This window comes from Branchiostoma floridae, chromosome 7, assembly GCF_000003815.2.
Source record: "Branchiostoma floridae strain S238N-H82 chromosome 7, Bfl_VNyyK, whole genome shotgun sequence".
NCBI lineage: Eukaryota > Metazoa > Chordata > Leptocardii > Amphioxiformes > Branchiostomatidae > Branchiostoma > Branchiostoma floridae.
Window position 1 is genome coordinate 23,216,684 of NC_049985.1, and position 21,394 is coordinate 23,238,077.

The 21,394-nt window shown below is 40.4% G+C and overlaps 1 protein-coding gene across 1 annotated transcript; it reads right to left on the reverse strand.

Moving 5' to 3' along the window:
- Positions 1-9,377: 9,377 nt before the first annotated feature.
- LOC118420179 lies at positions 9,378-12,054 on the reverse strand. The gene is made up of 5 exons (XM_035826893.1): positions 11,814-12,054; positions 10,621-10,863; positions 10,004-10,141; positions 9,583-9,764; positions 9,378-9,383 (listed from the first exon to the last, which is right to left on the reverse strand). The coding sequence occupies exons 1-5, from the start codon at positions 12,052-12,054 to the stop codon at positions 9,378-9,380; spliced, it is 810 nt and encodes a 269-aa protein (XP_035682786.1).
- Between the last annotated feature and the right edge of the window lie 9,340 nt (positions 12,055-21,394).

Here is a 21,394-nt window from a genome sequence, read left to right on the forward strand (position 1 = left end):
ATAATGTAATGCAGTAGATATGCTCATCAGCAATGAAAACTATTGTTGATTTACATAGTCAGTATTACATTATGTGCGTCCTCAATTAAGCTATTATTATCTACATATAGAAAACCATGACGTCAACATATTCTTAAATTATTCTCCTCTTGAAAAAAATCGGCAAATGCAGTTTTAAAAAAATACTATGGGAATCAACCTTCCATCACTTATTTTGTGTAGCGAGAGCTAACTCTGCCACTAAAACATGATCAAAGCATGTCCAGAACTCGTGATATCAAATCTAGAAGTACCTCTGCATTACCATAAGGGGACTCAACCTATAATTGTTCCAAGGCCTAACCACATGTCAAATATCAAGATATTCTACGCAAGCATACTCGAGTAATCGTGTTCACGCAATCATACAAATTTTAAACTTCTTGTAAAGGTAATAAATGGAACTATTCGAATAAGTTAAACTGTTCGAATACACACACACAGGCACGCATGCACGCACACACACGCACACGTACACACACACACACACACACACACGCGCGCGCGCGCGCGCGCACACACACACACACACTCACAAACACGCACACACACAAACAAACACACACAGGCGCGCACATTCTTTGCGAAGGTTATAACAATGTGTAACGTTACCTTTCATGTCCACCTGTCGTAAAGCACCAGTCCCATAGTTCTGGTTGCCAACGAAGCCCCCGGATCCAGTGACAGGGAGTTGGCTGTACGTCCCGATACTAGTTGGTTCTCTACTCTGGGTACCGGTTTGTTGTAGATGATGGCACACATTGCTGTTCGGATCTTCACAGTTCTCATCGACCCCGATTTGTCTATCTGCTGTGATATACAATCAGCAAAAATAAACATCGGAAAGTTCGCGACTTTTATCGAGAGCACACATTTGACCAATTAATGCCTCATTAGTTTATATTGTTCAGCCGGTAAGATCAATGGCCTTCAAAAACTGTAAAATTTAATGCAGAAACTTTCGCGGTGGTTTAGTGTTCGCAGTTTTTGCGGTGGCCGCTTCACCGCGATCTTAAAACCACTGCGAACATCTTTCCATGGCAGTAAGAGACTACAGTGCATGGTGCCACCGCGAACTTAAAACCACCGCGAAAAGATTTTCCCTTGCTGCTGTCCGGATCCTCATTCAAGCTATAGACTTTTACCTACCTGTGTCCACATCTTGGCGTGAATGTGATGGCAGCTTGGTATTCGGTAAGGCAGGGAAGGGTCTTCTTTTGGTGCTTGTTTTTCTCATCTTCTATCATGGAATGAACTGACAAACTGTCGATAAGGAAAAATGACGTTCTAAAATGATACTGTCCAAAGAACAAAACAAAACAAATTAGTCACAAGCTAAAATTTGAAATGCTTGTCTTGATTGACGACGGTTATAAAGAACTGTAGGCACAGGATAGACAACGCACCTAGACTAATGAGGTAAGACCTTGTGAAATATTAGTTAGTTTCCCAAGGCTGTAAGTAATCATCATCAAAGCAGCAGTGTTCTTTGAACCCACGTGTTGGTGTAAATTGCAGATAGTTTTAAATACACAAAACGCTTTCATCATCATACTACACCAGCTTGAATTGTTCTCAAAAAGGGGTGCCTAAGCATTTGCACGAACTCTTCGCAATTCGTACGAATATTATGTGATACGCACGAATCACTATGCGAAAACGTACGCATTCGAATCTTAGAAAAATCACACGAATCACTATGCAAAACGCACGAATCGAATGTGATACGCAAGAACCTTATGAGTCGTGCACGAACCTTTTGCCAAACGGCGGCCGATCGCTACGTTGGGAGATGACATGATATATTTATATTTCAAGGCATGGCATGGACATATACCGTCACCTCGTGAATTATTCATTAGTTTCCCAAGGCTGTAAGTAATCATCATCAAAGCAGCAGTGCTCTTTTAACCCACGTGTTGGAATAAGTTGCAGATAGTTTTAAATACAAAAACCGCTTTCATCATCTTACTACACCAGCTTGAATTGTTCTTGAAACACCTCAAGTTACGTCAATCTTAAATAGACGATAATGACTACATCAATCCTGCTAATTTCAACTACGATTGATTTCTTAACACGACTGAAAAAACAGAGAGAAAATCCTGCCGACTAGATTGTCATAAACACATTTTTGACGACGCCTCAGGGGAGTCGTCAAGTGGTATATATTGCATTCAGTCTGCAAAAATTATAGGAATTGCACAGGCATTTTTCCACATGAATGCAGTATGCTGGGTATGCAAGCACCACCCCCAAATCTGTTCCAGATGTATCTCTGGTATGCAATGGTGGAATGTAGGTCACACCGGCTCCCTGGAGGAATTTGTCCTATGAAACTTAAAGGTGGTTGACAGGGAAACTCTGCACAATGGATCACGTTGTCTTGGTTATTATGTTATGTTATGAAGGATACATTTTCTTTTCTAGTGCTTGCTCAAGCCATACGCCACAGGCAGACAGGAAATACTTCATATAGAGGTCATGATCTTGAATGATGGTATCCAAATGGTTATCATAGTCAGAGCCAAATATAATTGTTCAAGCCCTATTATACTATCAAAGGACTGGAATATTACGAAGTAGGACAGCCATGTGAGTTAGGTGCAAGGAAGTCATACAAGGACGGAAGTGCTGGAAACAGTTGGCTCTTTCTTATTTTTTATTCTCCACTACACACTGTAGTGCTCAGCTGTAGGTTTAGGTAACTGGCAGACCATTGTGCTGTACCAGGGATAGTACATTTCTGATGGCTGTAGGGTTATGTAACAGGTGGGCTAGTATATTGTGCCAGGGATAGTGCGACAGAGAAGTTCCAGTCTATTTCTGATTTGAGCTGTATTGTTGTTCCCCTCAATCGTCGTCATGGCAATAATATTTTTATTGCCAGTCTTGCTTTAGCTGTTAGTTTAAAGAGAAGAGATCAAACAGCTGATTTTTGGCAATCAAAGCTCTTTATTTCGCTTAAACTGTTACAACTAACCACGCCGCACCATTTCAAAGACTAAAATGTCTAATTTGACACCTTTAAGTGGGCATATACCATATTTTCTGCCGTCTCTTTGCTTGGTATGGAAGTTTTAATTCTGCACTTTAGCATATCATATGAACCACATGTCCAAATCAAAGAAGTTGTCAGACATTATTTTCACACATTTTTGTTTATTAGATCTCTATGGGACTTTATGCACACAAAAATTACGAAATGATATACGCAATACGGTGATTATCAAGAGAACCCGACTTTTCTTAATCTTCATTTCCAGCTTAGAAGTGAAGCCAAGATTTTGTATAAAGTCCTTTTTATCTTACACAATTACTTTCATTTCAGGAAAAAAAATGAACGTTATAAGATTTTGATAAGCAGGCAAAATATGAATGTCTGTAGTCATTTGCTTAATCTGACTCCCTCTCTCTCTCACAGTCAGTCTATACAGACTGTAACACTACGCAAAAAGAAACTCTGACTAACACTTTCGAAATACACTTACTTTACACACATGCAAAAAGGACTGATAAGTATTAGATACAATTTCAAAATACACGAGTTATGAATCTACACATGCAGAAGTTCTTTTAAACATGTGAGCAAGGGCGGGGCACCACCTTACTATCTGCGTGCGCCCTTGCTCAAATCACCAATTTAACCTCCTATAATAATATATCAGCTTTTCACCTTCACCTAACATACAGTCTGTTTCAAAATGATTTTTATTTACATTGAAACTGTAAGAAAAACAATAAATAAGAATATATCTTATCACTTCAAGCTTTATTATTTTCCAAATTTTCAAAAACATGTAAATCGAACCACAAAAACAACACTTTTCCCATGCATGGAAGAGTTCATTTTGAGACCTAATGGAAAACAACTTTAGGTACTGCAAATTGAACATCATTTGCATGTTGCCATGGTAACAAAGTGAATAAGATTAAAATGTGTAAATACAAAACTTGTAAAAAATATTTTGCGAACAGGCATCATTGCTTAGTCTTCCAACAATTGCAACAACATGCACTGTTGTTAGTTCCTCCCATTTCTGTATGGCCCAGCTACCTGACTTCACAGACTTCCACATATTAATTGATGCGAAACATGTGTCTCACACTGACACGAATTGTAGCAAATTTGAAACACTGTGGATATAACACGTCTGAGGTTTCTCAACATCTTAACAAAACAAATACATTGTACAGAGTAAAAGCGAAGTGAAGCTATTGCTTCCAGAGAAAAAGGCAAATATTATACGGAAATAAGATAAATTCGTGCTGAAATGATAGCCATGAATTTCAATAGTATTTTGTGGCTATATAGCGCATTGTTACACCAAACCATACTTCTTATAATCTGCATTTTGTTAGATTTGAGATTTATTCATCAGAAGTTCTAAAATGGTTTACATATAAACAGCAGATAGTTAACAATGTTAAATTCATGCTTTTATGTGCTATAGTGCAATAGATAAACAAATATTACTAAAGTTAATCATTTATAATTAGGTCTACTGCAGCCAAGTTTATATGATTTTTATATTTTGAATTTTTTTTTAATTTGTATACATTTTCATATCGAGTATACAAGTATTTACTCAAGCAGTAAATGTTCATACTGAGACGAATAGCCTTAGAAGGTGTTGCACGCCCAAAGTGAACCAACAAGTTTGGGCAGTATTTGTCACTATCCTCATTGTATATCACAGGCTACTGAATATACCTTCTACACATTCATTATAACACCCCCCCCCCCCTGAAGTAGCCTCAAAATTTCCCATTTCTACCTCAAATCTTCAAAAGCTAATGCCCCTTCCGCACCACCCCCTGGCTCGGTTGCTCCACTCCCTCACAAAGCTGATCCACCCACCCCCACCCACCGTCCCATACCATTCTGTTCTAGAAAAAAAACTTGAAATAAACAGTACATATTAATTGACTGTTTACATGTATTGACCAAAAGGAAATTACCCAAATCACGCCATTTCTACCAAAATCTTCTTATATGCCAGAACGAGACTGGCAGATGTACCACTTTTTGTCACAGCACTCAGCGTCGTCCCACATAGGATCAATAGTATGTCCTGATGACCAGTATAGTGTACGCACATATGACGTATCCATTTTAAGTCACTTGTATTTGGCTCACCGGGGTGCCATCCCTGATGGAAAAGGAAAACAGCTTCAAGTTAACAAGATCAAGACAAAGTTTATGCTTTGGTCCGATTGCCCAATTGCTCACTATGAGTGAGGACTAATTGGCCCAATAGGCGAAGCAGGGGTTACGTGGGCTGCTCGGGAAATTCCCTACCCCATTTTGGCCGGAATGGTTTGATCCGCACATATGGCGGGTTCTTTTACGTGCTTGGGGTGTTGCTCTCTCGTCTGACCTCCATTTAACGTCCTATCCGAAGGACGGCCCTAGCCGAAGCTAGGTACTCATTTCCACCTGAGTAAAGTTAGGAAAGTCGTGTTAAGTGCCTTTCCCAGGGGCACAAGATCGGTCACACGGCAGCCGAATTCGAACCCGCGGCCTCTCGGTCACGGGGCAAACACGCTGCCACTGCGCTACACGGTCCCACTGAGGGTTAAAACGCCCTAGATGAAAATTATATAACCATGTAAAGTGAACGTAGTGAAGACCTACCCGAAAATGCAAATACTTGGACTTCGCACAAGGTCAGTACACGGGAGGCTCCGGGAAGACGGACGCCCACATATCGACCCTTCATCCCCTGACAGGAGACGGAAATGGACGGCTGGTTCAAGTCCATCTGATGATCACCTCCACACCTGAGGTTCGTGCTGACCTGGTCAGAATCACCGATGTGGATGTTGAAGGGGTTGATTCGTTCCGAACAACAGTCCTGGCGGTTGAAGATAAATACCCTGTAGACGTTAAACAATAGGAAGTTGAGGTTTGTGCATGCAGTCAAACCTGCCCGAGCGACCACCTCTTCTCAGCGACCACCTGGCCATTTCGACCGCTTTTTCTCGGTCCCGATTTATTTTCCAATTGACGTAAGCATTAAGCGACCTTTTCTCAACGACCACCTGGCCAACGCGACCGCGACCGGCCCAAATTGGGACCTATAACGACCGCATCATTTTCAAGATTGAGGTTTTCATCGATTTTTCATGATAAGTAGCGCGATTTTGTGCCAAAATCGGCCAGTTTGCGTCGGATTTTAGGGTTAAATTTACAGTTTACAGTGTGCGTGTTGTATTTGACATTAAAGACCTCGCTTCTTTGCGTGCGTGCAGTGTGCTTGCTATTTGCCATTAAACACAACGGCAACCATTTATACTTTACATCGGGCATGTTTTGAGTCGATACTCTTCTCAGCGACCACCTGTCCAAATCGACCGCTTTTTCCCGGTCCCCCGGGTGGTCGTCTTGGACAGGTTTGACTGTATTTGGATGCACGTATGGGTTGGTACCGGTGTGACAGCGATCTCGCCCCCCCCCCCCCCGTGATCTAGCCCCCCGGGGGCGAAATCACTAGCGATCTCGCCCTCCCCGGCTAGTGATCTCGCCCCCCTACCTCGCCCCCCTTTAGCGATTTTGCCCCCCCCCCAAAAAAACGGGTTTACATGACATTTTAGAAGTTGATTGGTATAAATCACAAAATGCAGTTTCAGAATGATATAAGTACACGAGTTTGATACATAACTCCATTCATAGTATCAATATTAACGTAATTACATGGTAATAAGATAGTTGAACTTGTTTCAGACAAGGAGGGTTGGGTCCCCTGTATTCCCATTATTGCATATACCTGAGTCTTGACATAAGATGTATTTCATTGTATTCATCTGTACTCAAGCAACCTATATATCTTCAATATGAAGTCTCTACCATGAAGTGACCACAAAAGAACTATGTAATGTCTTTATTAATTATGCAAATATTAGGTATTAATTAGAATAACGCACATTTTGGTATATGCACCTGGCCAAGGGATACCTTCACCTCCAACAAGACTGTTTTTTCTAGTATTTAGGAACTGATGCATTTACCCGTGTTTCTTAAGACTGGTACTTTACCAGTGTTTGTATAGCATTTAGCAACAGCTATATCAGGTGCCATATAGGTACCAGGTAACACACCATATACGTTACTCCCCAGGTGCAGTATAGTACCAGGTAGCGCACCTGTAATATGTAGTAACCAGCTGCTCTTGGGGGGGGGGGTGGTGAAAACGCTAAAGGGGGGCGAAAACGCTAGTGATGTCCCCCCCCCCCCCCCCCCCGGGGATCGCTGTCACACCGGTACATAACATTCAGGTCCAGGTCCGGTTCAGGCCCAAAGGATCAGGTCCAGGTCCGGACCTGAACCTGGACCTGATTCAGTATGTTAAAACATGTGAATGGGCAATACTCAAAACCATTTCGCTATAGCGCTACAAAGAAAAATGTTTTGTGGAAATTGACTCCTACTGGCGTTCTTAACTCCTGCAAGTTTAAATGCCTCTGTATGATTGAATAGACTAGAAAACTTGACTCGGCTTCGCTCTTGTTATTTTCTTCGACCGGTAAGCCCCAAAATGTGTGAATTCCTGATCATATAATCTGTTTATTTTCTAATAGGTACATCCGGTCCACCGATTTTTTAAAGGTCCGGAACCAGCCCCCGCCCCCCGGAAAATGTGTGTGTGTGTGTGTTAGTGTCTGATATAAACTTAAAAGCTGTACACATACCTGCTGATCTCATACGATTGCCCAAGGTCCACCCACCAGGTTGCGTTATCCTCCCCCCATTGTGACGTGTGTGTACAGGATCCAGAGCCGTACGTGGTACTGTTGTTCCCGTCTACGGCACGGCTGGCAGCACCGTTGTGCGTGGTTGACTGGAACGCTGACTTTCCCAGGGCAACATTGACTTCTGGTAAAGATGAGAATACAGTAGTTGCCTTGTCAACATTTCCCTGTCTGTTACTGCACTGAGACGACAGGGCGGCACAGCTCACAGACACAAAAGTTCTGACTTCTCGCCGCTATATGTAGATGTAGGTAGCGCTTTTGAGGCGAGAGCACAATCCCAAATGTGGCTAAGTTTATACCCCCCGACCTCGTCCCAGTTCATCACCGAGTTGACTTTCTTTCCATACCGCCTCCTTTATTCACCGGGTCCTCCCGTTGTCTTCCCTGTCTATGAACGTGGCCCCCTCCCAGTCAATTAAAAAGTTATTTCAGTGATGAACCGGGACGGGGGGGGGGGGGGATATAAACTTAGCCATGTTTGGGGTTGTGTTCTCGCCGAAAAAGCGCCACCTACATCGGCTACAAGCTCTGAGGAAGGTGTCTGATAGACACCGAAACGTAAGCCAAAGTTAATATAATCTGGTTGTGTAAAATTCTCGTAGCCTATAGTTTACCGATCTTACGAAATTATTATCTTTACCTGGTAATATTCCGTGGAAGTTCAGTTCTGTTAGCCATGGTTGAAAGCCCGAGTGGGTCCGAGTGATGAGGAACTTCCAGTACCGTGCTGTTCCCTGGAACCCGCCGAACTCCTGCCGCAGGTCCGTCCCTCCCTGCACGTTAGTAACGGTCACGACGTCCTCCCAGTCGTACGGCCTCCCAACCTGCGACTTTTGCAGCGTGAAGGCTGCAACGTCGTGGGCTGTGTCTCCGTAGCTGTTGACTGCGATGCCGGTCAGCGTTTGGGGCACTGTGAAGTCTAATGCGATGTACCAGTGGGTGCAGACGGTGCCATAAGGGTTCCAGTAGGTCCCGTTGTCCCCATCCAAGGCTTTTGCGGCATCATACGTCACTCCGTCGTGGACCCACGGTGTGCCAGTGGACCCCACAACCCATGACGGATCCGGTATCAGCCATCCTGTGGAAGTGGATGGGGAAAAATACACATTACCACAACCCTGTTGACGTACTGTTGTTTCGTTAATGTATACAATCGTTAATCATGCAATGAAATGACCTTATGTCTCTGCAAATACACATCTAAATTTAGTCTTAAATTTTGTTGCTGTGATAAATGATATTACAGAAAATCATACCATACTATCGTAGCTATATCATAAACGTCAATATGGCAATAAAGCAACGTTGCAGTGTCGTACCTTCAGGAGTCGTTAAAGGTTGTTGCTTTGTAGTCTTCTGAAGCTGTTCAAACCCTGTCCTCTCGACATATTGTGTCCAAACCTGGTGGCAAACGATAATACGAAAATATGTTCTTGTCACTGTACAGTACAAAACTGGGGTTCATTATAGGTTAGGGCATTTTCTTACTTTATCTGTAGTTACCGTCTGGGGCATTTCAAAAGACTTTTCCTTACATTAGCTATAGTTGAAGTCGTTTCAAAATTATTCAATTCAAAATTGTTCTAAGACTGTTAAAAAGGAAGTTTGAACATGTGTGAACATGTGTGAACCTAAGGCTACCATATCTATAACCTGGAAGATTTCCGTGTTATTGATAAAAAGAAATGCATATTCTATTTTTTCTATTAACAGTTGCTTCTTGTTTTACATAAAAGCAAAACATTAGAGGTCTAAAACTGCACGTTAAATGCAGGGTAGGGAACCAACCGAGAGGTTTCCATTTTTGTTTTCCAGTGTAGAATCGGTAGGGGTGGTGGGGAATGGTGACACTGGTCGGCTTGACGTACCACTCCGCTCCAGAGAACTGTTGTGTGTTGGAGGATGAGTCTCCTTCACGGTTGTGAGGAATGTGACGAGACCAGCTCCTGCACCAATGACCGCAGCTACAACTATTGCGATGATGACGACCATGATGAGAACCAGATAGGAACGGTAAGATGTCACGTTGAAGCAGTTGGGAAACACACAACTGTCTCCAGCATCGTTGACGTGTTACATTATCTGTTGACCAATACATCTTGATGTAATTAAAAGGAAAAGCAAATTCATGATATAAAATACTCCACTTGTCTTAATTTTGTTATAATTTCTTTGCGGATTTTAAATGGTAGCAAACAACAAAACGTACCTCCGTCGTCCTGTGGTAACACACCCGCCGCGTACATCGGGTTCTCCAACAGGCGGGCACCGTTACGGCCCGTCTTGTCTGTATCTTCTGCAGTTGAGTGTCCATCGTGTCCGCTTCGTCTGGTATTTGTTACAGGCTCTGTAAATATAAGACTATACCAAGCTACAAAAAAGGCTAGCATAAACAACGACGTACTTGCGCACGGTGCATATACGTATTCGATGGCTAGATATGAATTTTGGGCCGTTCAATTCCAACGAACAAATTTCAAAGGAAGAGTCTGAGTCTGCTATAGTTAGGTCCTGTTGTATGGCCTTAAATAACATTCATGCATTAATTCAACTGATATGAAAAGGTCCATTCATAGAATTCACAGAAAGGCAATCCATTTCCAACCCATTGATAACTTCTGAAGTTGTACTGCTCGTTCACGCACATAGGTGCGCTCGCACAAACATCCTTTGTGGCAGAAATGGTAAAAGTTACAAGAAATTTACTGTTCATACAAGCACGTACTCGCACGCACACACACAAGCACACATTCAGTCCTTAAATTGTTCTATCCATTCCTATGTGGTGGAAATGGTACACGTTACAAAGCAACAATTAAGACGTACCTCCGTCGTCTTGACGTAACACACCCGCCGCGTACATCTGGTTCTGCAACAGGTCACCGTTACGGCCCGTCTTGTCTGTATCTTCTGCAGTTGGCTGTCCACCGTGTCCGCTTTGGTGACTAGCCTGTCGTGGGCTGGTTCTTTCATCGTCACCAATGCAGTGGTACACGTCGTTGCCCGGATTCTGATGGAACTCATCGGTACCAGGAGATTCTTGTTTGGTTTCGTCCTCTCGGAGGGAACCTGCCGAATGTCATGTGTCATCAATCGGATTTGCATATCAACAGTACCCGGATGTTACATTTAATGACGTCATTAAAATGGCTCTCACAACATGGCGTGCATGTGAAAATGTTATCCCGAACAATATGTATATTTTGTTACAGTTTGATACAGTTGTACATCCTACTTTCTAATCTCTAATAATGAATAACCAAAAAAAGTTTATTGAAATAAATGGCCAAGAAAAACATCGATAAATTATATTTCCAGACATTTGAAGTTTAGAGAGAAAGGGCTTCTAAAATCCATTTTCTGATCTTAACTACCTGATCAAAATCTAACTCTTATCTAAAAAGTAAATGCTCAATTCATTCGGATGATCATTGGTTAAAAAGAAGCCAACCGATCTGATAGGCAGTTATCATTATAGAATGTTCCATTCCTTTCCAGACAATTACTTGAAATTGTTGTTTACGACTTACGGTGTTTTTCAAAAGAATTCCTCAAATTCAATCGGCCTTTGTTCTTTGAGTGGTATTTTTGATAGGCTCTGCAAATATCAGATTATAGGCTCTGCAAATATCAGATAACGGCAAGTTACAAAAAAAGGCTTGTATAAACAACGGCGATACCTGCGCTGTACATATATGTGTTACAGACTTGTCTGTTCGGACAGTCCATTCCAATTCACTTTACTAGATACATTTGCATGATATCACTTTTCAAAGGAAGAGTCAGAATCTGCAATAGTTAAATCCTGTTGTATGGCATTAAGTAGCATACATGCACTCAACTGATATAATAAGGTCCCTTCATTGGAATTCACAGAAAGGGAAATGCCTTTCCAATCCCTTAAAAATGTCTCAAGTTGCTCTGTTCGTCCACGCACACACGTTCAGTTCTTGAATTGCTCTACTCATCCCTGTAGTTGAAATGGTAAATGTTATGACAATGTCAACAACAAAACGTACCTCCGTCATCTTGTTGTAACACACCCACCGCGTACATCGGGTTCTCCAGCAGGCGGGCACCGTTACGGCCCATCTCGTCTGTATCTTCTGCAGTTGACTGTCCACCGTGTCCTCTTTGCTGACTAGCCTGTCGTGGGTTGGTGATATCTTCTTCCTCAGTGCAGTGACTCTCATCGACGGGCTGGTCATGGGACCCATAGGTGCCAGGATATTGTTCTGTGGTTTCGTTGTACAGAACCATACATGCTAAGCATATTACAAAGAATGTGCTCTTTGACGATATATGCAATTACGAGAACGCCGTGATGTACATAACCAAACCTTACCAATTAGAAAAAAAAATGAAAATGTGAAAAAATTACATTCACAAACATTTGCTTTGGAGACCGGAAGCTCAGTAAAGTTGAAGAGGAATCAGCTGAAACCTGGGTAAAGCACTAAGGAAGTACTCCCTACTGTGACCATCCGAGCAGCTACAGGGGTGAATTGACCCCTATAAATACATAAACTAATAAAAATCCCAGACTGTCTACACCCTGGAAACAAAGGCAGGGACAGATTAGCATAATGTACTGGTCAAAAATTCAAATATTTTTCTCTACAGGTTTTCAAGGAAACACTATCAAACCCTGCAGAATGATCCAGATAGTTGTAACAAAGTTACATAATCGAGGTCCTAATAACAGCAACTTTCAAATTTTGGAAAACCAATCTTGTGTTCAAATTGAATTTCACTTTCAACTCTGCTCTGCCAACTTTGTATCAGTGTCTTTTGTATCTACAACACATGATTGCAACTTGAAAATCTTCCTTATAACTGAATTAGCTCTGATATTTATGTGTCTAGAAATATGGCTAATAATGTGCTGTCAATTTGTAAGTGTACCAACAGGGGCTATGTAGACTGGACAAGTAACTGTCAGTTATGTCTCACAGTATCAGAGTAAGACAAGCCAGCATTTTCATTACTTTATATTCTGGGTTAGGTAAAGCCTTATGTATAATCATACTCCAATACCTTATGTAGTATCCTAATTTCGAAATTGAATTGAAAATAAACTTGTGTTGGTCAACAGTCTCAGCCAGCCTTCCCCGATGTTTACGTTAGCCGAATTTATTGGGTGGTTTTATAGCACAGTGTTGGTCTTTAAATGATATAAACCTTTTCGACTGGCGTATAATAAATGCTTCTTATAGATTATTCAAATAATGTCCTCATTTGCATAAACAATATCTGTTGATAATCTTCTCTGTCAATATTACACCTATTATTAAAAGTATAAAAGTCTGAATAAGGAACTTCAAGGCTTTCCCGACGTCCCCTCATTAATTATGTAAATGATGTCAGCACCAATCGGCAGCCCCTTCTTGAATAATTCTCTATCGAAGCTTGAGACTCAATAGGCCCCAGGAGTGTACTAGGACGCCAAATTTACATGACATACTTTCCGCTGAGGTGTTAATTTGCATACTTGATATTTAATCATATCTCTCTCGTTTTCTAACCATATTCTGACCGAGCTTTTTTGGTCAATCTGGCCCGGGGGGGGGGGGGGGCAAACATAATATCTGAAGATTTTAATAGATTTGGCGCTATTATGACGTAATATAATCGAAGAACCGGTTAGAACCGAAATTAGCGATTTTCGTTAAAAAAAATTCCGTCTGTCAACAAACGGTTACCATCATGACTGTAACTGGAAAAAATTGAAAATTTTCCAAACTAGGTAAAATTGTTGCCAACTAGATTTTAAGAGAATTTGGTGGCTCTAGCGTAGGCCGTTCTGGCGTTATGCGACATAAAAGTTGGTGCGAGCCTCAAAAGACCTCCCCCCCCCGTCTGAATATGGTTAAATATGTTCCAGATTCCTGTCATGGAATGCAGTAGATGTGTAAACTTTCCTGCTTTTGATCCATGCAAATTACTTGTTGGTTTTCATACTTAGTATTACATTTGCGTCATCAATACCGAAAACCATGACGATCCGTCAACATATTCCTGAGTTATTCTGCTCTTGAAAAAAAAACCCTGCCCCTGCAGTTATAAAAAAAATAACATGGGAATCAACCTTCCTTCACGTACTTTCTGCACCAAGAGCTATCTACCGCTGAAAATATCATCATAGCATGCCACGAGATATCAAATACATAAGTGCCTCTACAGCTATAGTACCATAAGGTAACCCAAGCTCTAATTTTTCCAAGGCCTATCTACATTGCAAATATCAAGAAGCATGCAACTCACGCAGGCATTCTCGAGTCATCGTGTTCATAGAAACAAACCTTCTTGGAAATGTGATTAATTCTCATGTTGAACTGTTCGAACACACACACACACACACACACACACACACACACACACACACACACACACACACACACAGGCGCGCAAATTCTTTGCTAAGGTTATGACAATAATGTGTAACGTTACCTTTCATTTCCACTTTCCGTAAAGCACTAGGCCCAGTCACAGGGAGTTGGCTGTACGTCACGATATCAGTTGGTTCTCTACTCTGGGTACCGGTTTGCCGTAGATGATGGCACACATTGCTGTTCGGATCTTCACAGATCTCATCGACCTCGGTTTTTCTATCTGTTGTGATGTATGATCAGCAAAAATAAACATTTGAAAGTTCCTGACTTTTATCGAGAGCACAGATTTGACCAATGCTACATTATTTGATCATGTTTATCCGGTATTATAGATCGATGACTTTCAAAGACTTTTTTTTACCTACCTGAATTCAAATCTTGCCGTGAGGGTGATAGCCTTTCTCTGGTATTTGTTTTTCTCATCTTCTTTCAAGCAATGAGCTCACTTTGTCCAAGATTGGGCATTCCGCCCATAATTCAAAATGTCTTACAAACTGTCGAAAAAAGGGAAAAAATAACGTTTTTAAACGAATTGACGTGTAATACTTGTCCAAAGAAAAATGATTGAATTGATCCGAGCTAAAATGTGAAATGTTTGTCTTTTGACGACGGTTTAAAGGCATTGCAGGCACATCGACGACGTACCTAGACTAATGAGGTAAGACCTCATGAATTATTCATTAGTTTCCCAAGGTTGTTAGTAATTTTCATCAAAGCAGCAGTGTTCTTTTAACCCACGTCTTGGTATACATTGTATTTAGTTTTAAATAATCAAAATTCTTTCATCATCATGCTACACCAGCTTGAATTCTTCTCAGAACACCTCAAGTTACGTAAATCTTAAATCGACGACAATGATAACACCAATCCTGCTAATGTCAACTCAGGGTACGCCTGCTCTATTAACATGACTGCCGACAAAGTAATCTCTAGATTGGTATAAACATAATTTTCTAGCTTGAAATAGTTGAGCTGTAATTTTCAACACCAAAATTGGACAAATTTTCGACCGCACAGCATCAGTCTTTGTCAAGGAATGAACAATCCACTGCTGTCGTGACGTCACGTTATGATTGCAGATAGAACACGTGACTCGGTAAGCAGTGGATTATAAGTTGCAGGAAGTTTATGGCGCCCACTATCTTTATTTAGGGATGGTTGTAAAGCTCTGATGTAGATGTCTTCTTTAATCCCTCTAGCGAAAAAGTCTTGTTGCTATCATTTTCTAGCTGTTAGTGTAAAGAGGAGTGATCAAACAGCTGATTGGTGGCTATCAAAGCTCTTTATTTAGTTTCAACTGTTACAACCGACCGCCACGCACCATGTCAAAGAATAAAATGTCTACACTGCCAGTCTGGCATCTACTTTGAGTAGCACCTAGTTTGATTTGTAGTCTGTAGCTGGAGAAACGCATTTTTATTCGAGCAATTTAGTTTGCCCAAGGCTTAGGTCTCAATTGGAAAAGGTGGCCCTGCCGGGATTTTTTTTACTTTCGGGCATAACCCCAACAGCACAAAATTTATTTTTCCATCGCTTTTGTTGGTCGGGATATTTTTGTGTGCTTTCCTCTATAACAAAGGATGGTAACCATAAACGTCAAGACGTGCTGAAAAGGTACATTTTGCAAAATATTCAACGAGAGTTCGGAACCATAATACCTCAATGAAATGTTTAGGCTTCTGTAAATTTTGTAGATTCCTTATTTATCTTAACCCTATCCAGACCGAGCTTTTTTGGGATACCTGGGACGGGGGGGGGGCTCTTTTGACCCCCCCTTCGTAATTTCAAATGGCTTAAGTTACGATCACCAAATTTGGAGGGGATGATGTACTAGTAAATTTTTATATATTCTGTACGTTTGGTATCGTAATGACGTTATATGACGTAATTATGACGTCATAATGTCATATTTTAGGCTAAAATCGTCTAAATATGAAATTTCCGCTATACTTAAAGGTATTTAAGAAAACGATGACTATGAAGGTTATCGTATTGGTGTCTAAGTCTGCCAAAACTTTTGTTGCCAATGACGACCACATTGACGCCAATATGACGTCAGAAAATGACGTCATTTGTCCGCCATCTTGGATCGACAAGCTTGAATTTTCTAAAATACGATTGTTTCCACATATAACCCCAAAACCCAATGGAAGTGGACTAAAAAGGTTCAAATGATTGTGTTTTGTAAGAAAATAAAAGATTTTGACGGAATCTGAGTAAAAATAACATGTATTTATCGTTAAAAATGGCATTGTCCGCCATCTTGGATTTTGACCCATGACGTCATCAAATTAGCATAAATTATGAATAATTAATTAGAAATGTAACTTAAAATTACACAGGATCTTAATGATATAGATAAACAAGTTTGGTTTAGCAATAAAACTATGAAATCCCATAATTCAAACTGAAATTAGTAAATTTGGTAAAATATGTCAGAAACCTGTTGCCATGGCAACACGAAAAATCACAAACTAGATTTTTTTTCGTAGAATTGTTGCTAACAATATTTTAGGAAAAGTCACCAAGTTTCGTAGTCCTAGCGCACGTCATTCGGTAGTTATCAGACGTCAAACTTGGCGCGGGCACTTTTAGCCCCCCCCCCCCGGTCTGGATAGGGTTAAATTGACTATCCAAATCAAGCATAAAAGTTTCTAAACCGTAATCTTCGCTACAAAAACGACATGAAAATGACAAAGCTAACCGTCGTCTTTACATGATTAGGTGTTTGAAGAAACACGGTCTGAGCTCTAGCGACTTGTGTACTTGTGCACATAGGGTTTGTCCGTCCCACCCTGGAATACGCCTGCCAGGTTTGGCACCCTGGGCTTACAGTAGAACAGTCACGTATAATAGAACGTGTCCAGGTCAGAGCTTGTAAGACCATTCTTGGTCGTTCATACGGTTCCTACAGTTAAGCGCTACTGATGTATGATCTAGAACCTCTGCATGTAAGGCGTAACGCTCACTGCCTGAAGTTTGCCAGATCCCTTGTTCATTCTGAGGTTTTCGACTGGTTACCACCACGCCGCTCTGAGGCACATGGTAGAGACCTCAGAAATGTTGACAACTTCAGCCAGTTTAAGTGTAGAACTTCACGCTTTAGGAACACTACGTTGCCATATTGTGTCCGGTGTACCGAAAGTGCGAAAAGGAACGAAAAGGAACGAAAAGAAACGAAAAGGAGCGAAAAGGAACGAAAAGGAACGAAAAGGAAAGTACAGAAAGTGCGAAAAGGAACAAGAAGATATGTCTCCAGTCTCCAGAAAACCATGTTGTGGGCCCTGTTCAAGGGAGCTGTCATGCTCGTGGGGCAGCAGTTTATTATTTAACATATCATTCCAGACCGGATTTCTATTTATCCATCACCCACCAGTAACTGAATTTTAATCCTTACTTTCTTATCTCAATTCTGTTTCCTTGTATTTCGTGGATCTTCAGAGAATAATTTAGCCACACAAACCAAGGACGTTGCCACGTAAAAGAAACAAAGACTTTATCACATCTTGATACACAATCATTAAGTGCAGCGATGGTTATGTGATTTTCGCCACCAAAAGCTAGGCATTGCAGCCAATAAAGTGTTTACGATTAAAATCTGTATGGTTGAAGACCATGACTTGCCTGACTTGTTGCCTTTATGGCTTTATAACATCTTACAATATTGCTATGACTCCATTTCCTGATGTAACGTCCTTGCACAAACACAACAGCCTAAAACAGCGCCGTAAAAATTTGATATTGCCAAATTCTGAGTAAAATAAAACACGTTTCATATGCTTCTAACGCCCGCAGTACTGGTCCCTTATATTCTCATTGATTTTATTTCAGTTTGCTTCATACTTCGTTCCTTTTCGTAGCGAAAGTGCGAAAAGGAACGAAAAGGAAAGTACCGAAAGTGCGAAAAGGAACGAAAAGGAAAGTACCGAAAGTGCGAAAAGGAACGAAAAGGAACGTTTGTTTCTTTTCGCTCCTTTTCGCACTTTCGGTAGACCCATTGTGTCGAACTTTTAAATTCATATTAGACTTTAGATGTCACTTTTTAAACTTCCTTAATAGTTGTATTTTATATTGTAATGAGACCGATTTTATCACTGATATATAATATATATATGTGTGTGTAGATCCACAATTTTAAATTGTAAAGTTACTTGGGAATTTGTGATTATTATAATTTGATTAATGTACATAGGCCGGGCTTTCCATCATACTCTCCTTTGTACCTTACAAGGCAATTTAGTCTACGGACCACGATCTTGTACATGGCTTTGTGTGTGTAAATAAATAAACCAGTTATCATGAAAATAGTAATTTCATACATTTAACATACGTCATTTTGGCATATAGATTTTATTTGCCCTATTGCTTGGTCAAAGTTTACCTTCATCAAACAAAAATGATATTCCAGGTGCAATAGGTGCTAATTGCTTTTGCCTGTAACTTTGCAAACACTTTTGAAACATGTTTAACGTTACTGTCAAGACTTAGAGATCCTAGAGATCCCTTCAATTGAAAGATTGTGAGGAGGGAGGTCAACCTTCATGTTGGACAAATTATTTTCGATGCGCCGTGAGCACTGGTCCACCATTGAAAAAGCCTAGTGACGTTTCGCAAATAATCCTGAAACAGCTTGAATTGCAATGTCAAGACTCGCATAAAGATGTCCCACTTAATAATAGTCATTGTCATCACATAGACCACTGTATTTAGAAGATTGTATGGACTAAGGGGGAACAAATATTTTAGAAGGTCCGTGAGGATTGTTCCAGCATTCTGAAAAGTGAAGTAACGTTCGCGCAAATGTTTCTAAGACAATTTGACTCGCAATGTCCAGATTTGCGTAGAGATGTTCGAGTAAAAAAAAATTATTGTCATCGCTAAGGAAAGAAAGGCGGACCAATTCTCATGGCTCTTTAGCATAGGTCAAGGTGGACTTTACGCCCCCCCCCCCCCTGGTTTGCGACATTTGTACTGCAGCAGAACTTCAGGTTTCGTAATTTTTGTCCTGAACATGTTATGGTCTTCCTACCTGCAGGGCTAGTTTGTGTGGGCATATGTTTTCTTTTTGCGTATTCGACATGACTCAAAAAACATTTCTATCGGTTGTGATATCAAGTATCTGAGCAGGTGTTGGATACACAAAGTTCAAAGCCTATTCCCCTATTGAGTGACCTTAGTACTGCACGTGTTACATACTGTCATACAAATTAGAATTTACCCTGTCTTCTTTTTTCATACCATCTTGCTACTGGTATTTACATTTCGGCTTATTCTCGCCATGTTTTGATTACACCCCCAATAAAACAACTTGCTCAAGTGAAGTAGAAATTCCAGTAGCTTGAGTATAATGAAATATGAACTTGAGTAGAACCTTCTAGTAGTTCGAGTGTTTGAGTATGTCAATATATAAACTTGATTTTAAAAAAAATCTGACATCATTATAAAAGAAACGCACAGACCACAAAAAGGGTATCTGAACGACAACTGCAACTTTATTCAAACTACATGACGAATAAATAAGAATAAATCCTTGAGTAATATTCAGCAAGCACTAACTAAAATATTGAGAATCATAACACTTATGTAGTGCAAGTGCATTGTTTGAATAGTGTATTGAACACAGATATGGTAGTGATTAGCTAATTACATCTATTTATATTGCCGATTTCACACTATTAACTTAACTTCATGTATTTGCAGGTATTGTGTAATATGAGCTGGTTCTCATCGCTACTTGTTGTGGCCATTGGACAGTGTTGATTTTTTATGGTGCTTTTGGCTAAACATAACGGTTACTAAAAATTGATTTCGATGTGATAATATGCATCTTTGCCCTGTACAACATTTTAGTCACTATCCGCACAGTTTGTAACTTCTGTATGATTTGTCTTACGTAATTTTAATCAATTATTGTACTATGTGAAGCAGAGTGCAGCAGAGTGTTTTTTGGTATGTGGCTATGTGTTGTCAAGTCTTGTAATAAGGACGAAATTCGGTTATATTACCCGCGAGATCCTTACTGAATAAAACATTACAATTACAGGTAGCATCAGATGAAAAAGAACTGTTAATCACTGCATTCGCAGAGAAAATGTACTAATCTCTTTGGAGATGTGTGTCCGCCTGCCTGTCTGTTCGTGACCAGCAAACTTCAATATTTGGTATGGGTGGAGGACTTGATCATACCTGAAAATTAATTCTCTGCGCCACCTAGCGGCATAGTATGGTACTGCCACAGGATTTCCGGTTTAGATATGGACATGCTGTTGTCGTGATTTTTGAGAAGCACATAACGGTTAGTGCAGAGAGCCAGTGGTGTAAGTTTGGCCCTCCTAACAGCTACCTTTTACGGAAAGACAAAGGTCGATTTTGTTTCAGACTTTGATTGAGAATACATGGAACGAATTGACGGATCGTCGTGATTTTATGTCTATAAATAGCTTAAGGATTAAAAGGTTAAATAAAGGTTGAAAAAATACATATTTAGATACTAAATATGCACATCAGAATCAAATTTGCATAAGTATTAATGATACAATAAACGCGAAAGGCAGATCTTGAATATGTATAATCCTTATCAGGTGTTAAATACCACCACCTTAACCATCATAACGACGTAACGATTTTTGCATCTGGCTGGAGTGAGGAAAGATGTGCTGTATAGTTCCCAAATATGCAAATTATCTAGACACGAATGCTAGGAATTGAATGGATCTTGTGTTAGCTGGCCTAGTCACTCGTTTATTTGACGCCACATAAAAGTGGAAAAGCTTCAGCAATATTCCATGAAATAAAGACATGAAGAGATTTAGTCAGTGAGTCTTTTTGCTGGCTGTAGTGTTAAGAAAAATGGAAGTTACCGATGGTTAAAATGGAGGTGGTCCTGAGAGCTACAAAAGGGCAACACAGTGACGGGATTGTCAGACAAACGTCGTCATGGAGTAACCGTGCCGCCGACTAGTTCATAGTAATTAATTATGTAACATATCTTCTAATGTATCACTAAATGCAATGCTGTAGTGGCTCATGGGTAAGGGTACTGTATTGATCAATATCTTAGAGAGTGTTTTATCAGCTTAGAATCAATTTGAATTGTATACAATCATCAATAACCTTTGGCCAAGTGATTTTTTGCTTTAATGTATTATTAATATGTTTTCTTACAACATGAAACCCTTATTAGTTTAAATCAAAGAACCTTTTGCCAA

What these genes read in the sequence shown, in the direction of transcription:
- LOC118420179 (XM_035826893.1), bottom strand. Translation starts at nt 12,054, where the DNA reads ATGGTTCTGTACAACGAAACCACAGAACAATATCCTGGCACCTATGGG. An exon ending in GTTACAACAAGATGACGGAG is followed by an intron (nt 10,864 to 11,813) that starts GTACGTTTTGTT and finishes GACATTCGGCAG; the next exon opens with GTTCCCTCCGAGAGGACGAA. An exon ending in GTTACCACAGGACGACGGAG is followed by an intron (nt 9,765 to 10,003) that starts GTACGTTTTGTT and finishes TCATCGCAATAG; the next exon opens with TTGTAGCTGCGGTCATTGGT.